This window comes from Lissotriton vulgaris, chromosome 5 (assembly GCF_964263255.1).
Source record: "Lissotriton vulgaris chromosome 5, aLisVul1.2, whole genome shotgun sequence".
NCBI lineage: Eukaryota > Metazoa > Chordata > Amphibia > Caudata > Salamandridae > Lissotriton > Lissotriton vulgaris.
The window spans coordinates 938,259,954-938,275,404 of NC_141693.1; the positions used below are offsets into that span (position 1 = coordinate 938,259,954).

The 15,451-nt window shown below is 47.3% G+C and overlaps 2 protein-coding genes across 2 annotated transcripts in view; both read right to left on the reverse strand.

Annotated features, from left to right (window-relative positions):
- Window positions 1-15,451, reverse strand: part of JAKMIP3 (Janus kinase and microtubule interacting protein 3) — a 776,485-nt gene that overhangs the window by 179,374 nt on the left and 581,660 nt on the right. The window lies entirely within an intron of this gene.
- The window catches only part of LOC147711819 (uncharacterized), a 28,088-nt gene continuing 27,212 nt past the window's right edge, over window positions 14,576-15,451 (reverse strand). Inside the window, exon 3 of the mRNA XM_086924959.1 lies at window positions 14,576-14,664. Coding sequence (XP_086781085.1) covers window positions 14,576-14,664 — 89 coding nt within the window. The remainder of the gene's footprint in view (window positions 14,665-15,451) is intronic.

Here is a 15,451-nt window from a genome sequence, read left to right on the forward strand (position 1 = left end):
ATTATATATCTCGGAAGAGGAAAAAATCTCTTACCTACAAGTGTTTGTAAAAATTAAGAAACAAAAGCATTCTTACTTTACATCCAGATCGAAAGATTGCCTGCAAGACCTTATTTAAGCTAAACTTCAATATAATAAATTATCCACTGAGCATGAATCAGCATACCTTCTTAAAGCCAGTGCCGAATTTTATAGAGGCCATAATAAGTCAGGTAAAATATTAGCTAACTACCTAAAGGTAACACAAAACAAAAGGAGAATTGAATCCATTATAGATAATCACCAGACCATATGTTCAATTTTACAAAGAGTTATGCATGCTGGAGGAATCATCATCGGATTCTAAAAAATGTAATTATCTATCAACTACTCAAAAATCTTTTGAGACTCCTCTTGATCTCTCCCATTTTTGAAACAGAAATGACCTCAACTGAACTTGATACTGCGTAGAATAATCTTAAGAATGATAAAGTTCAATGCCCTGATGGCATCAATAGTCGAATTTTAAACATATCTTTCTTCCTTACATCTTCCTCAACTCAATATCTTTGTAACTTCTTTCTCACACTTAAAGAAATCATTGGGTTCGTTCTTAGATGGGCTTTTTTGATTAACATTCAAAGAGGGAAAAGACTCTTCATCTCTGCAAAAATGATAGATCCATATCTTTTGTTAATATTGATTACAAAATGTTTTCAAAAGCATTAGTTTGGCGATTAGAATCCTTTCTTCCTGATCTTTTATGTAAAGAACAATAGGGCTTTGTTAAGGGAATGTATTTATCTGATAATACACGCTCAATATTTGATGTCTTATGTAAATCAAAACATATCCCCGAATGTTTAGCAGCAATAACTTTAGATGCTGAACAATCTTTGGACAAAGTGTATTGGCCATTCATTTTTCATACTCTTAAATGGTTTGGCTTTGTACCCAAACATATTTATCCAATTTCTCTTCTCTACTCATTACCCCAAGCAGCTATCATTGCAAATGGATTTACCTTTCCATACTTCACTTTGGGTTAAGGAGTTTGGCGAGGTTGCCCTCTTTCACCCTTTCCTTTCAGTCTAGCATTGGCATCTTTCATATCCCAGCTCAGACATAGGCAAGACCTGCATGGTTTTACTTGCAACTCTCAACAGGTTAACTTTGCCGCCTACTCTGATGACATTTTATAATTCATTTCACAAATTCAATCATCTCTCCAAGCTTTTATAGGGGAAGTTGCTTCCTAAGCATTTATATTTGTGCAAGTTACTGCCTTTAAAAAAACTTACTTTCAAGCAGAATTTTTCAACTACCAACTTTACATGGAAATTTCAACAAATTAAATACCCAGGTCTACATTACACTAATACTATTAGGACATCCGTCTCATTGAATATGGACTAATCCATACAAAAGATCAATTATTTACCTAGTCATTGGCATCCCTTACGTCTCTTGTGGTGGGGACATCTCATCACGATCAAGATGATATTAGCTCCTACTATTGTTTACATTATCTCAAATATTCCACTAAATATTCCTCTCAATTATTTTTTAGAACGGTTAATTCCGTACTCTCCTCTTTTCTTTAGAATATTAAACAAGCATTTACAATGCAATAGGTTTCGCAGCATTAAAGTTTGATGGATAAGAAGCAAGCAAATGAAATAGACAAGAACGCCACTGAATGCTAATCAATGAGCGGACCTAAAGCCCAATCTAAATTTTGGTATTGTCCACAATATGTCCTGACAACAGACCGCTACAAGCTGGATCTTAACACACATACATACCTCTGTTACAAACCAAATTTAAACGTGTTTGTGTAACAAGATGGTGTACTAACCAACCAGCTGGACCAGTAATGCAAATTGCTAATTTACTAAGGAAGGATAGCAAGACGGGCATATAAAGACATGGATTTAAGATTAATTGCTGACTTAGCGGAGGTTAAAGGAGTAAAAAAAACGAAATCATTATTATTAGATATCAGTTCATGAACCTGATATTTTCGATCAGCTCAGGTAAGCTGCGAGGAGTAGCATTAAGTGTCACAATGAGATCCAAAAGGAAGTCGAAGCAAGAGTTTTGTTTAGCCTCTCTACCTTACTGAGCTTCTTCTACTCTCTTCCTTACTGAGCCACTGCTGCTCTCTGCCGTACCGAAATTCGGCTACTGTCTACATTAGCGAGTCTCTGCTACTCTCTACCTTACTGATCCTCTGCTACTCTATACCATACCAAGCCTCTGCTACTCTCCACCTTTCTGAGCCTCTGCTGCTCCCTACCTTACTGAGCCTCTGCTACTCTCTAATTTAGCAAGCCTCTGCTAATCTCGACCTTAGTGACCCTCTGTTACTCTCTATCTTACTGAGTCTCTGCTACTCTCTACCTTACCGAGCCTCTTCCAAATAAACAGTGGTGTCATGGAATTTGAAAAGCCTACAGTTGTTTAGAACGTGGTGAAATGTAACTGTCATAGGTACAAAACTCACCACATGCAAAATGGCACTGATTACATGTGTTCTGTTTGTGTACTAATAAGCTGAACATGGATCAAAAATACACCAGTCACACTGTGCACGAAACTACAATTCCCAGAATGCCAAGAGCATTTGGCCACAAAAAAACAGAGGTAGCTGATTTATTCACTCTTGACAAGGGATCAAACATTAACTAAAACCATTGAGTTGTGAAATATCCCCATGCATGGTCACGTTCATTCACTGGTAGGCGAGCTAGTACCACTAAACGTTACAGCACAATATTTCTTATAGCAGGTATGAAGGGAATTCTGCTGTTCAGACCAGGCGTTGCGGCAGCTACACAGTTTATAAAATGAAGGTGCGGGGCCCCTGCACCAAATGATCTTGGGAAGCAAGGGGAGGGTCTGTCTTAGAGAGGAGCGTGATCTCACGTTGTATTTTTAGCAGTCTTTTGCTTTTATTCTTCGCCGCTTCTCCCGCCCTGTCTTCTCCCTATCTGGCCGGTGCTTGCAGGAGGCTGCTGTAGCCCGAGGGGACTCTCCTCACGCATACCTCTGTTGACACAGTTCCTGCGCAGTGCGCGAGCTGAAACGCCACATGCTTAGGGACTGCTGGGCTCACGCTGAACCTCGGGAGACCCCAGGACTGCCGCTTCTCACCTTCATTCTTCAATGGAAAACCGCTGAAAACTATGGGTTCCCCCGAAAAGCAGGTACAGCTATCCCCAAAAATACCTTCATAAATAGTTTCCTTCTTTGTTATCTTTAAAACTCGTCTTGCGAAGGGGTTTCCTGGTGCAGAGAATTTTTTTTAGCAAGTCCTTTCCACTGTGGTTTCCTACAAGACAAAATCCTAACAAGTCAGGTCCCGGGCCGCGCTGTGATTGGCTGACGTCACGGGGGTGTCCCGGCCGGCAGCCAATCACAGCTTGGCCCGGGAATGACGTCACGGGGGTGTCCCGGGCCGGCAGCCAATCGCAGCGCGGCCCGGGACAAAGGGGCGGGGCTTAAAAAAGCACCAGAAACGCCCCCGAATCGCGTTTTCAAGAGAAAGCGCGATTGACAGCCTCTGTCTCCCAATGGCTAGCCTCCATTTATGGAGCTAACCAATGAGAGGCAGAGGCGGGGCCGACGTCCCTACTGAAAACAAAAGTTTTCAAACTGGGAGGGGCTGTGCCCCTCGCCAGGTTCGAAACCTAAAAACGAGCACACCATGTCAGTTTTTTAAAGGGGGCCTCGAAACGGGTCTCAATCGGTCTCTGTTTTGTGCCCTTGCACAGGTGGCCCGTTTTTTCCCGGACTGCAGTGACTCCAATCACACTGCTTAGTTCTCACTACTGGAGAAGATACGGCATGACGTCATGCCGGGTGAGCGTTGTAGGGGAAGGCAAATCATTTAAAGAGAGTCATTTTCTCTCTTGATTTCCAATATCCTTTTAAAACTCAGGAGCAGCAGCATTGTTGTGATGTCGGGCTTGGAAGCTTTTTTATTATTATATACAAACCATAGTTGCTGATAATTTAGATAATTTATCTTATGCAACTAATGACAAAGCTAATAGCCCAGACTTGTTGTAGGTATGATGGTATTTGTTGTATCATATATCTGGGTGCAATGACAGAAACAGTAATACAAGTCTGGCGGCACACCATTTTAAGCACAGATTTTTAACGTAGGTGTTTGTAAGCCACGCCCTTAAGTACAATGGCCACGCCCCTTTGAAAGACTCCCCCCCCCCCCCCACCCCCAGTTTTTTCATACCACGTAAAGCCCTGAACACATGACATTGTATATAGTAAAACAGAATAATAAACATTTTAAAATAGCACGTGCGGAAGTCACAGTCGGTGCTTAAAATTAAGAAGTGTTAATGCACAGATGCTCAGAGTACCTATTATCTACTCAAACATGTGGATGCTTCCACAGTAAAAGTACCGAATCCCTACTTCGAAAGTTGGCACTCTCCCTTTCAAATTATATACGTGCAGGTAGGTACTTAATAAAACATCACACAACACATGTAAAAAAATTAAAGAAAAAAGCTCTTCGGTTTATTTAGTGTTCTTGTGCACTCGTGCCTTCAGTGATTTCAAAAGCTGAAGGACTTTTCGGGGAAGTGTGTCTCACTGCTTTTCAATCAGTCGTGGTAGTCTCCTCAACTCAGCCACCTGTTTACCCACTATCGCCGAGCAGCGCCTTGCTACTGAGAAGTGCTGGCACTCCCCCTGTCGAATGAACGAAGTGTGGGAGTTCAGTACCCGACAGGACCTGCCCATGTAAAGCACTGACGGTAACTTTAACTTTACACAGAGCAAGAGATCCGTAACCTGCGCAGCATGGTGAAAAATGACTAAAACGAGAACCAGGATACGGGGGTTACTGTATCCCGGACACCCGGGCTAGATCACTCGGGATACTGCATTTTATCCCAGCCGTCATGCGACGTTTCTGTAGCAAACTATTTTCCAAGCAGTCAATGAGGAGCGCCCTTCTAAAGTCTAAACCACACCTGTGCGACTCGATAGTACCTCTTCAGATCACACCTGTGTCTGGTGAGAACTCTCTGTGGGATCACGCCTGAGGTATGCCGAGCACTCCACACACCAGCCGAGTCAGCGCGAGAGCGCCTCTGGAGACGCACGCGCGCCATTACGCCTCATTACGCCCGGCGCACTGCAGGTTTAAGGGAACCGCGCGCCCAACCAAGGAACAGCGCAGACAGTAAAATGCAAATTAAAACAAAGTTGACTTGAAAGGTGGGTACAGGGTACGGTTCTATGCTGGAATCTGCCCGAGGGCGGGGCGCAGGTGATTCTGTCGATGTCACTTTAAGTCCCTTCCCTCCAGTCATTCGCAGCTCTCTGGACTCCCCAAATCAACCCCTGTGCACAAAGCGTCCCCTGACTCTCCCTACTCACACAGCCCCTCTCTACAATGACCTCTCCGAGGTGAACAATGGCTCCCGACTCTCACTCTTCACATAATACTACTCCCCACAGACAGAGTGACAGGCTCCCCGGTAAGTGCCTGAGCAGAAACCTCAGACTTTTAGCGCTATCTCCCTCTGCCCCCGCATCTCCCAGGCTCCCTTCCTACCATGTTCCCAGTGGCAGGCTGCTGGCGGCTGTGGTTCTACTCTGGGTCTCTCGGCCATCCGTGGTCGGCGAGGTCCTGCTTGAGAGGAGGGTGAGTGAATACTCCTTACAGATCCCTCGGCTGCACCTGCCTCAGGTGCGCTGCTTTAAGCGTGGCCGGCCGGTGTGTCTGAGGCTGCAGGTGTCTTCTGATGACGCTGCACATTCCTTTCCAGACACCTCTGAGACAGGACGAATGAAACCCTAACCCGAGGAATGTAGCTGCTGGTTCACCCGCAGGCTGGCTACGGGATACACCAATCCCATATCTCGCCCAGTCATCAATGGGGCGAAAGGCGACAGAGAGTCCATTCATTCATTAAGGGAGTGACGCCAGAGAGACCCCATTGATCCACGGAGGGCAAGGAACTAAAGGCAGACCATTCATCCATGGAGGGACGGAGGCTTCAGGTAGCCCATTCACCCATGGAGGGACGCAGGCTTCAGGCAGCCCATTCACCCATGGAGGGACGGAGGCTTCAGACAGCCCATTCATCATGGAGAGACAGATGCTTCAGGCAGTCCATTCACCAATGGAGGGACGGAGGCTTCAGGACAGGCAGCCCATTCACCCATGGGATTTTGTCGAGCACGTATGGCACCGAGATACTGAAAGAGTACCACAATGTAAGGCGCAAAAAGCAAGGACATGTATAAACACTGAGTTGTTGCTAAGAATGTAGGACAGGTCCCGGGCCGCGCTGTGATTGGCTGACGTCACGGGGGTGTCCCGGCCGGCAGCCAATCACAGCGCGGCCCGGGAATGACGTCACGGGGGTGTCCCGGGCCGGCAGCCAATCGCAGCGCGGCCCGGGACAAAGGGGCGGGGCTTAAAAAAAGCACCAGAAACGCCCCCGAATCGCGTTTTCGAGAGAAAGCGCGATTGACAGCCTCTGCCTCCCAATGGCTATCCTCCATTTATGGAGCTAGCCAATGAGAGGCAGAGGCGGGGCCGACATCCATACTGAAGACAATAGTTTTCAAACTGGGAGGGGCACTTCGTGCCCCTCGCCAGGTTCGAAACCTAACAACAGATTTCGATCTGGGAGGGGCTTCGCCCCTCGCCAGGTTACGAAACCTAAAAAAAAGTATGGGAATTGTGATGCTGTGCACAATTTGGGCCAGTTCAGTGAGCGTGGGGACATGGTCAACAGCGTGGCTAAAAAAAGAAAATATTCTGTAACATTTTTTGGTATTTCACCTTCAGATAACTACATATAAAATAAAACACAGCTTAATGTAAATGCAAGTTATGTTAATCAGTAGGGAAATGCACCATTGTACAGTATGAAACATCTATTAGTAAATGCACTGCACCTGATAGCCACAGAATTGAATTCTGGTTGGTCCAGTGGAAAATAGTGACTTGTGTATGTTTAGGGCTATAAAATACAAAGTCCCAGTCCAGTGACAGAAAGCGCTTTGGGCGTGTAAGTTATTATTTTGACCTTACATTACACACAGTAAACGACAGGCTGCTACAAAATGCATGAAAAGGTTTAAAATACAAAACGTGTTCCAAAATACATATTTTAGTAATGCCCAAAATGTACATAGTACACTTTTTTTTATATAACTGTCTTTTAAAAGCACACACTTCCCAACTTAGCTGGTAGCTCACTTACAATAACTCTCAAAAATAACAACTGTCTCATCAGAAAGCTTCGAGTAATTCCGTCAATTAAAGCCAATACCAGCTTCCAAGCACCATGTACATTTGCAGATTGACCAGTTGAGTACATTTACATTGCTTTTGGGGAAGCAGGCACCCTGGCAAAAAAAGGCTTGTCTAGCTGTATGCACTCCCCTCGGTTTCGCAGCACAGAAGACTCCCTGCCCCACACTTCAGCTGAAGCATTCCAACCGTTGCAATTAACCTTGTCTTTATACAAAATGTAGTATTACTGATTTTCTAAAAGTAAAAAAAGTATGGGCACGTCCTGCCTCTCAGATCCCCCTTCTCACTCTCCCCGCCACGGGGTACAAACAGCCAGAAGAAGAGAAACACGGACTAAACAAGCAGGCCATGGCAGAGAGCAGGCTAAACAAACTGTAGGCAGCAAGCAGGTCGGGTCAAAGAGCATGCTAGTTAGGGTAGCTAATTAGACTAGAGCAGTGACGGGATGGGGCACGTGCAGCAAGAGAGAGTTCAGGGAAGGAAGTGGCATGGCACAAGCTGCGCCTGCGGAGCTGCTGAAGGGTAGGTAGGGTGCAGGTACAACTGACATTTAGGCTGGGTAGGGTACTCGGGCAGGGTGCACGTTGCATGGCAGGCCATTGGCGTGGCACACCCAGGAGGCGGGGGTCAGGACACGGGGGATAACAGGCTCTAGTTAGGGAACAGGATGCAGGACAGGTGCCTGGGCGGCTTTGTTGGAGGCATACTGAGGGGCAGTGTGGCTGCAGGTAGGCAGAGGCTGCAGGGAAGGTTGGCAGTAATTGTGGCTAAAAGGCTGTATAAGGTGCCAACGGCCCCGTGCAGGTAATGAAATAGAACACCTGATAGCTGGCTGGGTAATAAAATACAATAACAATCATGGTTCCGTGGGCGCTAGGGCACAGAGTTTCGGTTCCACTGCACTTGCTGCACCATCGATACCTATGCACGATATATTGTTAGTACAGAACCTAAGAGGCTTGCATGGCAGATAAGGTGCATGGTATTATCGGTGGCGGCGGCTTGCTCGTGGGCCTCTCACCTGCATTGTAGAAGCGGTCCAGCACGCCGGTCTCCCCGAAGTCCAGCTTGCCGAAGGGCAGCATCTCCAGGCGGACGCCGGCGCCCTCGCACGCCTCCCGCAGGCTCTCCAGCGCGGCGCCCTCGCAGGCCTGCACCCCGGGGCTGGCCTCCTTCATCACGTACACCACGGAGGTGCTCCTGCACCCGGGCTTGGACCGGAGCGGGGCCGGGCACCCGACCGCCGGCCCGTGCCCGCCGCCTCCACCACGGGATGCCGAGCAGCAGGGAGGTGGGCACGGAGAAGGTGATGCCCTCGCTGCTGTCGCTCATGTTGGCGCTGGGTCGGTCCCTCTTGTTGCCCGAGGCGCTGTCTTGGGTCCTAAAGGAGGGGTGTGCTGGGCTGCATGCCCGCAGGGGTGCCCGGTGGAGTCAAACGCCTGCAGGGTCCCGGCCGCCCCCAGCTGCTGCAATCATCACAAACGTCTCCCCAACACCTCCAGCCGCTGGTGTCTCACTCAGGTGCAACCTGTTGCAGGAGCCTTGCGCCGCGCACCGGCTCCGCGCGACTCCACCGCCTTCTAAGAAACGCGCACGCAGAAAAAGAACACTCGAAGAAGCAGTCTAATAGGAGTGCACTCCCCCTGTCCGGCAGCCGTGCACGGGCCTCTGCGAAATGCCCTCTCTGTGTGCAGTTCAAGATCTAGCGAGGGCACACCAGCAGGCGAGGCACATGTGGGGGTGCGCCGCCACCCTGCTGCTGCCGGGGGGACTCCCGGGCTCCCAGGTGAGGCGCAGGGCTGTGTTTACTTCCCTTCCTCGCTGCTGCCTGCAGCGGCACACTAGCCAGACAGTCTGTCCCCGCCGGCCCCGGTGTGTGGGAAGTGCCAGTGCGCAGTGTGTTGTGAAACGTGCTGTGTGTGGCTGCTGTACAAACTGTAACCCGAGAGCCGCCCGCCCTCCTCCTTCTCCCTGTACCAGCCCTTCCCGCAGTCCTCTGCTCGAGAGATAGAAGTTTCCCACAACTGTGGCGAGTTCCGCCGAGTGCACGTGACTCCCAGACGCTCCCCTGTGGCCAGCCCGTGCTGTGTGCGTCTCACGTTCCTTTAACTACTACAATCTCAAGCAAATCACTATACAGGCGACTCAAATCAAGCAATCAATGTAAACTTTACTCAGTTTTTGAAATAAAAAAAACATATAAACAAAATAAGCCAATAACATACACGTCAGTTATAAATCATCCTAAAAAACGATCAATTTTAAAATCGGAGAAACATGCAGTGTATGAAACTACCTTGAGCGATGCACAGATCATATAAATAAGTACATAGTTAAACAAGTCAGGTCCCGGGCCGCGCTGTGATTGGCTGACGTCACGGGGGTGTCCCGGGCCGGCAGCCAATCACAGCGCGGCCCTGGAATGACGTCACGGGGTGTCCCGGGCCGGCAGCCAATGGCAGCGCGGCCCGGGACAAAGGGGCGGGGCTTAAAAAAAGCACCAGAAACGCCCCCGAATCGCGTTTTCGAGAGAAAACGCGATTGACAGCCTCTGCCTCCCAATGGCTAGCCTCCATTTATGGAGCTAGCCAATGACAGGCAGAGGCGGTTCTAACCCCACTATTAAAAACAACAGATTTCGATCTGGGAGGGGCTTCGCCCCTCGCCAGGTTACGAAACCTAAAAAACCTTGAATGTCTCTACTGAAAATAAAAAGTCTCAACTGTAAGGGTGGTGTAAATGTTCTTGACTTTCCTAAATATCACATGGCTTTTATATTGAAACAATCTGCCCATTTGATCTGGAGAAAATGTACCTGTAACCTTTTTCCTTTCGGTAGTACTTAACGTTTACTCAGAAGCCACAAACTTTCTGCAATCTCATTTTTTCATTATTATGCAAATTATTGGAACCTATGATATCATATTCTCTCACAGATACTCATTCGTCAATCTACTATTTGGCATAATACTTCTTTAACATTCAATACTAGGCCTCTTTATTGCAATACGTGCAGAGGAAAAGATTTGATTCGGATCAAACAGCTATTCTCTGAAGACAACGTGTTATCTTTTACACAAGCTCAAGCTCTTTTTGGGCCCCCTTCATCATTTCAAAATACATCTTAGTTGTTACAAGAAGACATATATGTTTCTTTTGAACTTTTTCATCCAGCACTCAACTCACCTCACCCCCGTCAATAATAGATTAAGAGATCCCATACCTACACTTCCAAAGGCCTCTACTATATACTCACATTTACATAATTCTTCTGCTGATAGGAATAAAACAGACAATGAATTATTTTAGGAATATGATTTAGGTATGAATTGGCCTATCCTATTTTGGAGGAAAATGTGGACAAAAATAATAAAAAATTCTCGTGCAGCAAACACCACGCACACACATCTTCATATATATAATAGGCTTTTATTAACGCCCTCATCATTGCACAAAATATATGTTAGACCTCCCTCACACTTATTGGTCATGTGCCTCAAAACACACTGATCTTAAACATAAATTTTTTACATGTCCTTCATAATTTTTTGGTGCAGATCCGGAACCAAATTAATGCAATTTGTCAGTCGCATGTTTTTTTCTAATACTGTTTTCTTAGGAAGTTCATTGGATGAATGGGTGCATGTTTCAATAGATATACACATATTAGATCTGTTATTAGCTCTGGGATACCAAAAAATAATAAAAAACTGGAAAAGTTCTGCTCAATTGCATTTTTATTATGCTTTATAATCAGTTGCGGTCCGTGGAGGGAGTTCCGTGGGGCGGAAAGGCGGGGCGGTGAAGGGGCAGGGTGGGGGATAGTAAACACCAGAATATGGATGATTGGAGGTAGGTAAACAATTAAATAAATAAAACGAATTTTGTTGTGTCCCCATCAGTGTAAAATGTGATGCAGTGCGCGCTACGAAATCCGTTTTATTTATCTAATTCTTTACTTCCCTCCAATCATCCATAATCCGGTGTTTACTGCACCCCACCTTGCCCCTCCCCGCCCCGCCTTTCCGCCCCACGGAACTCCCTCTTCGGGCCGCAACTGTTTATAATGCATTTTCTAATCGCATCTTGTTAATGCACAATAATTGTACTTTTTAAACTTGAATACTTTATAGTTAAAGAATGGGATTTATTAGCCAAGGCAATGGTCCTCATAATAGTGACACACTGATCTCTGCACCAGGTATGCAACCAACTGATGCATCTTCCGGTTTTTCAACTTGTGGTCTACTAGCGCTGAGAATATAGCAAGCAGAAGGAAGGCTCTGTACAGTTAGAAAAACTGAGCCAATAGCTGCTAGAGGAAATGAGTTTTGCATAGCACATACTGCAAATTGAGTTGTGTACCGGCGCATAAATGAATTTGTAATTAATGTGGATTTGGTTAAAAGTTTGGGGATTCACTTCTCGCACGGCTTTTGGTACCGTGCTTTGAATCGACAGAGGTGCTATACTTCCTTTACACTGACTCTGTCTTCCCCTCAAGAAGACAACTTGACCCTCCACCCTAGACCAGATGGGCCAAGGCTGCCTTGACTAAGTGGGACCAGAAAACCTGTCATTATATGTTAGCACTTTCCAACATTAAATCACATCTTAAATTTCTTTAAAACTTGCGAAAGACAATGATGACAATGTATTTCTCCATCATAATGTTCCTAGAGATAAAAGGAAGATGCTTATAACCAACTCCCCTAGTTAGCCAAAAGTAGCGCATAGGCTCCACCCCATGCTTATTTTGATTACTATCTTTTACTAGAGACAAATGTATGCCTGCACTAAGAACCATTAGGCAGTATACAAAATTATGCAAGTAAAATGTAAAAAGAAAACATAGGAAGGGCTGGAACTTCACCTCTCGGCACACGCCCTTTGGTGCTGTCCCTGACAGACATGAGCAGTGAGCCATCTGTGAGCCTAACCATGGCCGAACAACCGCTCTGGGAGCTGATTTATGGCCAGTGTTATTTAGATGTGGACTTCCTCTCTGCCCGCCTGTCCACCCCAACCCCCGCTCCATTGCCTAGTCTTTTACTGAGAGGGGCTTGCACTTAGCAGCCCATGAGCTAATTTCCTTTAACGGAGCTGAAAAAAATACTTACTTTAGCAAGTAACTTGATGCTGAGGCAGAGTACTGGCTCTGCTTTAGCATTCCAGAGCAACACACTAATATATATGCATGGCACTAAAGGGATAGGAAGGCCTGTGCCTGTTCTATTCACCCTGGAGGAAGTATATGAAATTAATTCTAGTTAAAGGCATGCCTTGTGGATGTGTGTTTGTTGTGTTGAAAAACTTACAAATGGAATATTTACAAATAGTCTTCAAACACATGGCCCCAGCAGTATCTTCAGGGTACGGTAGTCCAGCTAAACGAGTGCAGAGTGCCTGGCACTTTCTCATCAGATACTCTATCAATCTATTTGTTTCAGTGATTTTTAGGTCTTGCATACAGCGTTGCAGCATAATGCGCTGTTCGCTTTGTGAGACATGCAATATACAGTATAGTGGGGGGAAGCTCCGGACAGTTTCTGTTCATGTTTTTCATTGGCTTAAATCAGAAATGCTGCATTCTGAATGGTTTTCGGCTTGTTTGCCCCTCCTCCTGACAGCCTGTCATAATTTTCTTCTTCCAAGGCTATCGGCCCCTTTACTGTAAAAATTCCTTTGTTCTCCTGCCTCCCCCATTCCCTCCCGCAGTTTTTAACTTCTCTGCACCACCTACCCCCCCCCCCCCCCCTCCCACTCCTGTTTGTATGTTTTTGGATGCCCGCACTTTTGTTTAAAATGCAATAGGTCTCGCGTAAATACGAGTCCTGTTTCATTTGTAAATGCTTGTTTCCTCCTGGGATTGACTGGGTGAGTTTGCACTATATTTTGACTGACCTGGCCATATGGCTATATTACGCATGCGTCGCCCAGCAGCCGCTATACAGACGCTCCTGCTCACGAAAAGATAGGTGTCTACTAGGACCCAGGCAGCCACCCAGCAGAGCAGGAAAAGAAGCACATTGCGGTGCCAGCAGGTTTGAGAGGGTGGTTAAATATGTTTCACGGCAGCTTGCGCCCTGTCACATGTTCATGCGGTGCACACTAGATGGCCTGTGCACATCTTCGATGGTCTGGTCACATGTTTATGCAGCACACAGCCCCTTGCACATCTTCCATTGCACTTGTCGACACAGCATTCACCATAAGGTCCGTGCTCTCGTCAAAAGCCCATAACCAGTAGTCGCCCGTGCACACCCTCACACAGTGCGTCGTTTGTACGTGTGCGCTCCTCACACACTTCGACCTCAGTAGCATTCTGCAGTGCTTGCACTGAGCCCATCCGGGAGCACACCTGGGCACTATTGTGCACACTTAACACAAGTTCACCTGCCCGGCTCTAGTTTTCCACCTCCATGTGCGAGCTGATATTGTGGGCCATTTGCAGTGACCCCTTCCCTGACGCTTGCAGCTTGCAGTGATCCCCCTCCCTGACGCTTGCAGTGACCCCCCTCCCTGACGCTTGCAGTGACCCCTCTCCTGGATGCTTGCAGTGACCCCCCCTCCCTGAGGCTTGTCTTGACCCCCTCCCGGACACTTGCAGTGCCCCCCACCCTGACGCTTACAATTACCCCCACCCTGAATTTTGCAGTGACCCCCAACCTGATGCTTGCAGTGACCCTTACCCTAATGCTTACAATCGCCCCCACCCTGACGCTTGCAGTGACCCCCTCCCTGACACTTACAGTGACCAGTGACCCCCTTCTCTTACGCTATAGGTCACTCATGTGCACTAGACTAGGCAGTGTCGGGGATGGCTGCAGGCATCAAAAAACCTGTCTGGCACAGGAGGGTGTGTCCCTGGTACAGGGCCGGAAGCCACGAGTGAAGTCCAGTTTCCTCTCTTAGCCAAGGACTAGGCCTGCCTCCTATGTCGGTGACAGATGAAGATGCCCTTACAGCACTTTGCATCAAAGGGAGCGGATTTCAAGGGCGAAGATCGCCATCTTAGGGCACAGGAAGGTGCACTTGCTGGCATACACTCTGTGTGCAACAGTTTGTTCAGGGACGGGGGCCAGCCTCAGACTCTAACCAAATCCAAGAGGTTCTCCTTGAGCAACAACCAGAAGTGCAGCAGGTGCAGTTACCGGGCCTATGACAGCACCACAGATATTAGTTGTCTTTTACTACCCAACCAGGAGGCAATGGGGCATCTGGCTGGCTCGGTACCATACTGGCCATGAGTTGTATCTGTGCTCTCGCTCCTAGTTAAGGCCAGTTCTACACAGGTCTTACATCGGCAAGTCCATCTTCAAACACTTTACAGATCAGTGACTCAAAGCGCTTGCAATGAAGCGTGGTTCCAAGTACTGTTGGAAAAGAACATAGCACGGTGAAGCAGCCAGAAATGCCAGTGCCTTGAGACCCTTACTGCATCTTTTAATTACCCTGGATCCGACCTTTGCAGTCCTGGAGTGCTGTCTTTCAGATGCCCTAAACTCATAGGTGCGGATGCTCCCGACCCTGGAAAGTACCTTTTGTAACTAAGGAGCGCTGGCACTCTCCCTTTCAAATGAAAGCAGTTCAGGCACTCAGTACCAGACCCAACAGGGACTGCCTATTCAAAGGACTGACAAGAGCACAGAATTCCATTCACCCAGACAGGGCCTCCTCTTACGCACTTCCACTACTGGATGTCCTTGGAGCTCTTTCCTCTGTCAGCCCGTCCCTACTCGTTTCTCACCCAGCGTATCCTCTGCTCTTGCCCCTCCCTGCATAATTCAGCACTCTCGCCCCTCCCGCTTTTTTCTTTCCCTTATGTTACAAAACCTGCCCTCCCTCTCTTCAGCCATTCTATGCACTCGTTCTTCTATTGACTGTTATGTGCTCTGACCTCTTCCTCTATCCTTTCTCTCCTTGTTCTTCTCCTTACAACCCTCTCCATTCTCTCCTGCACCCGGCACAAACTCTGCTTTCTCCATGCCCCCCCGTTCCTCTTTCTCCTTCCACCAGCTAGTTACACTCTCTGTACCATCTGTTTCTTCTCTCCCATACCTCAGCCTTTATTCTATCCTCCCGGTGCACTCTGTTCATCTTTACTTGTCTCATCTCCCTGCTGTTTCGCTTCTCTCTCCCCATGCACTATCCCTTCTCCTC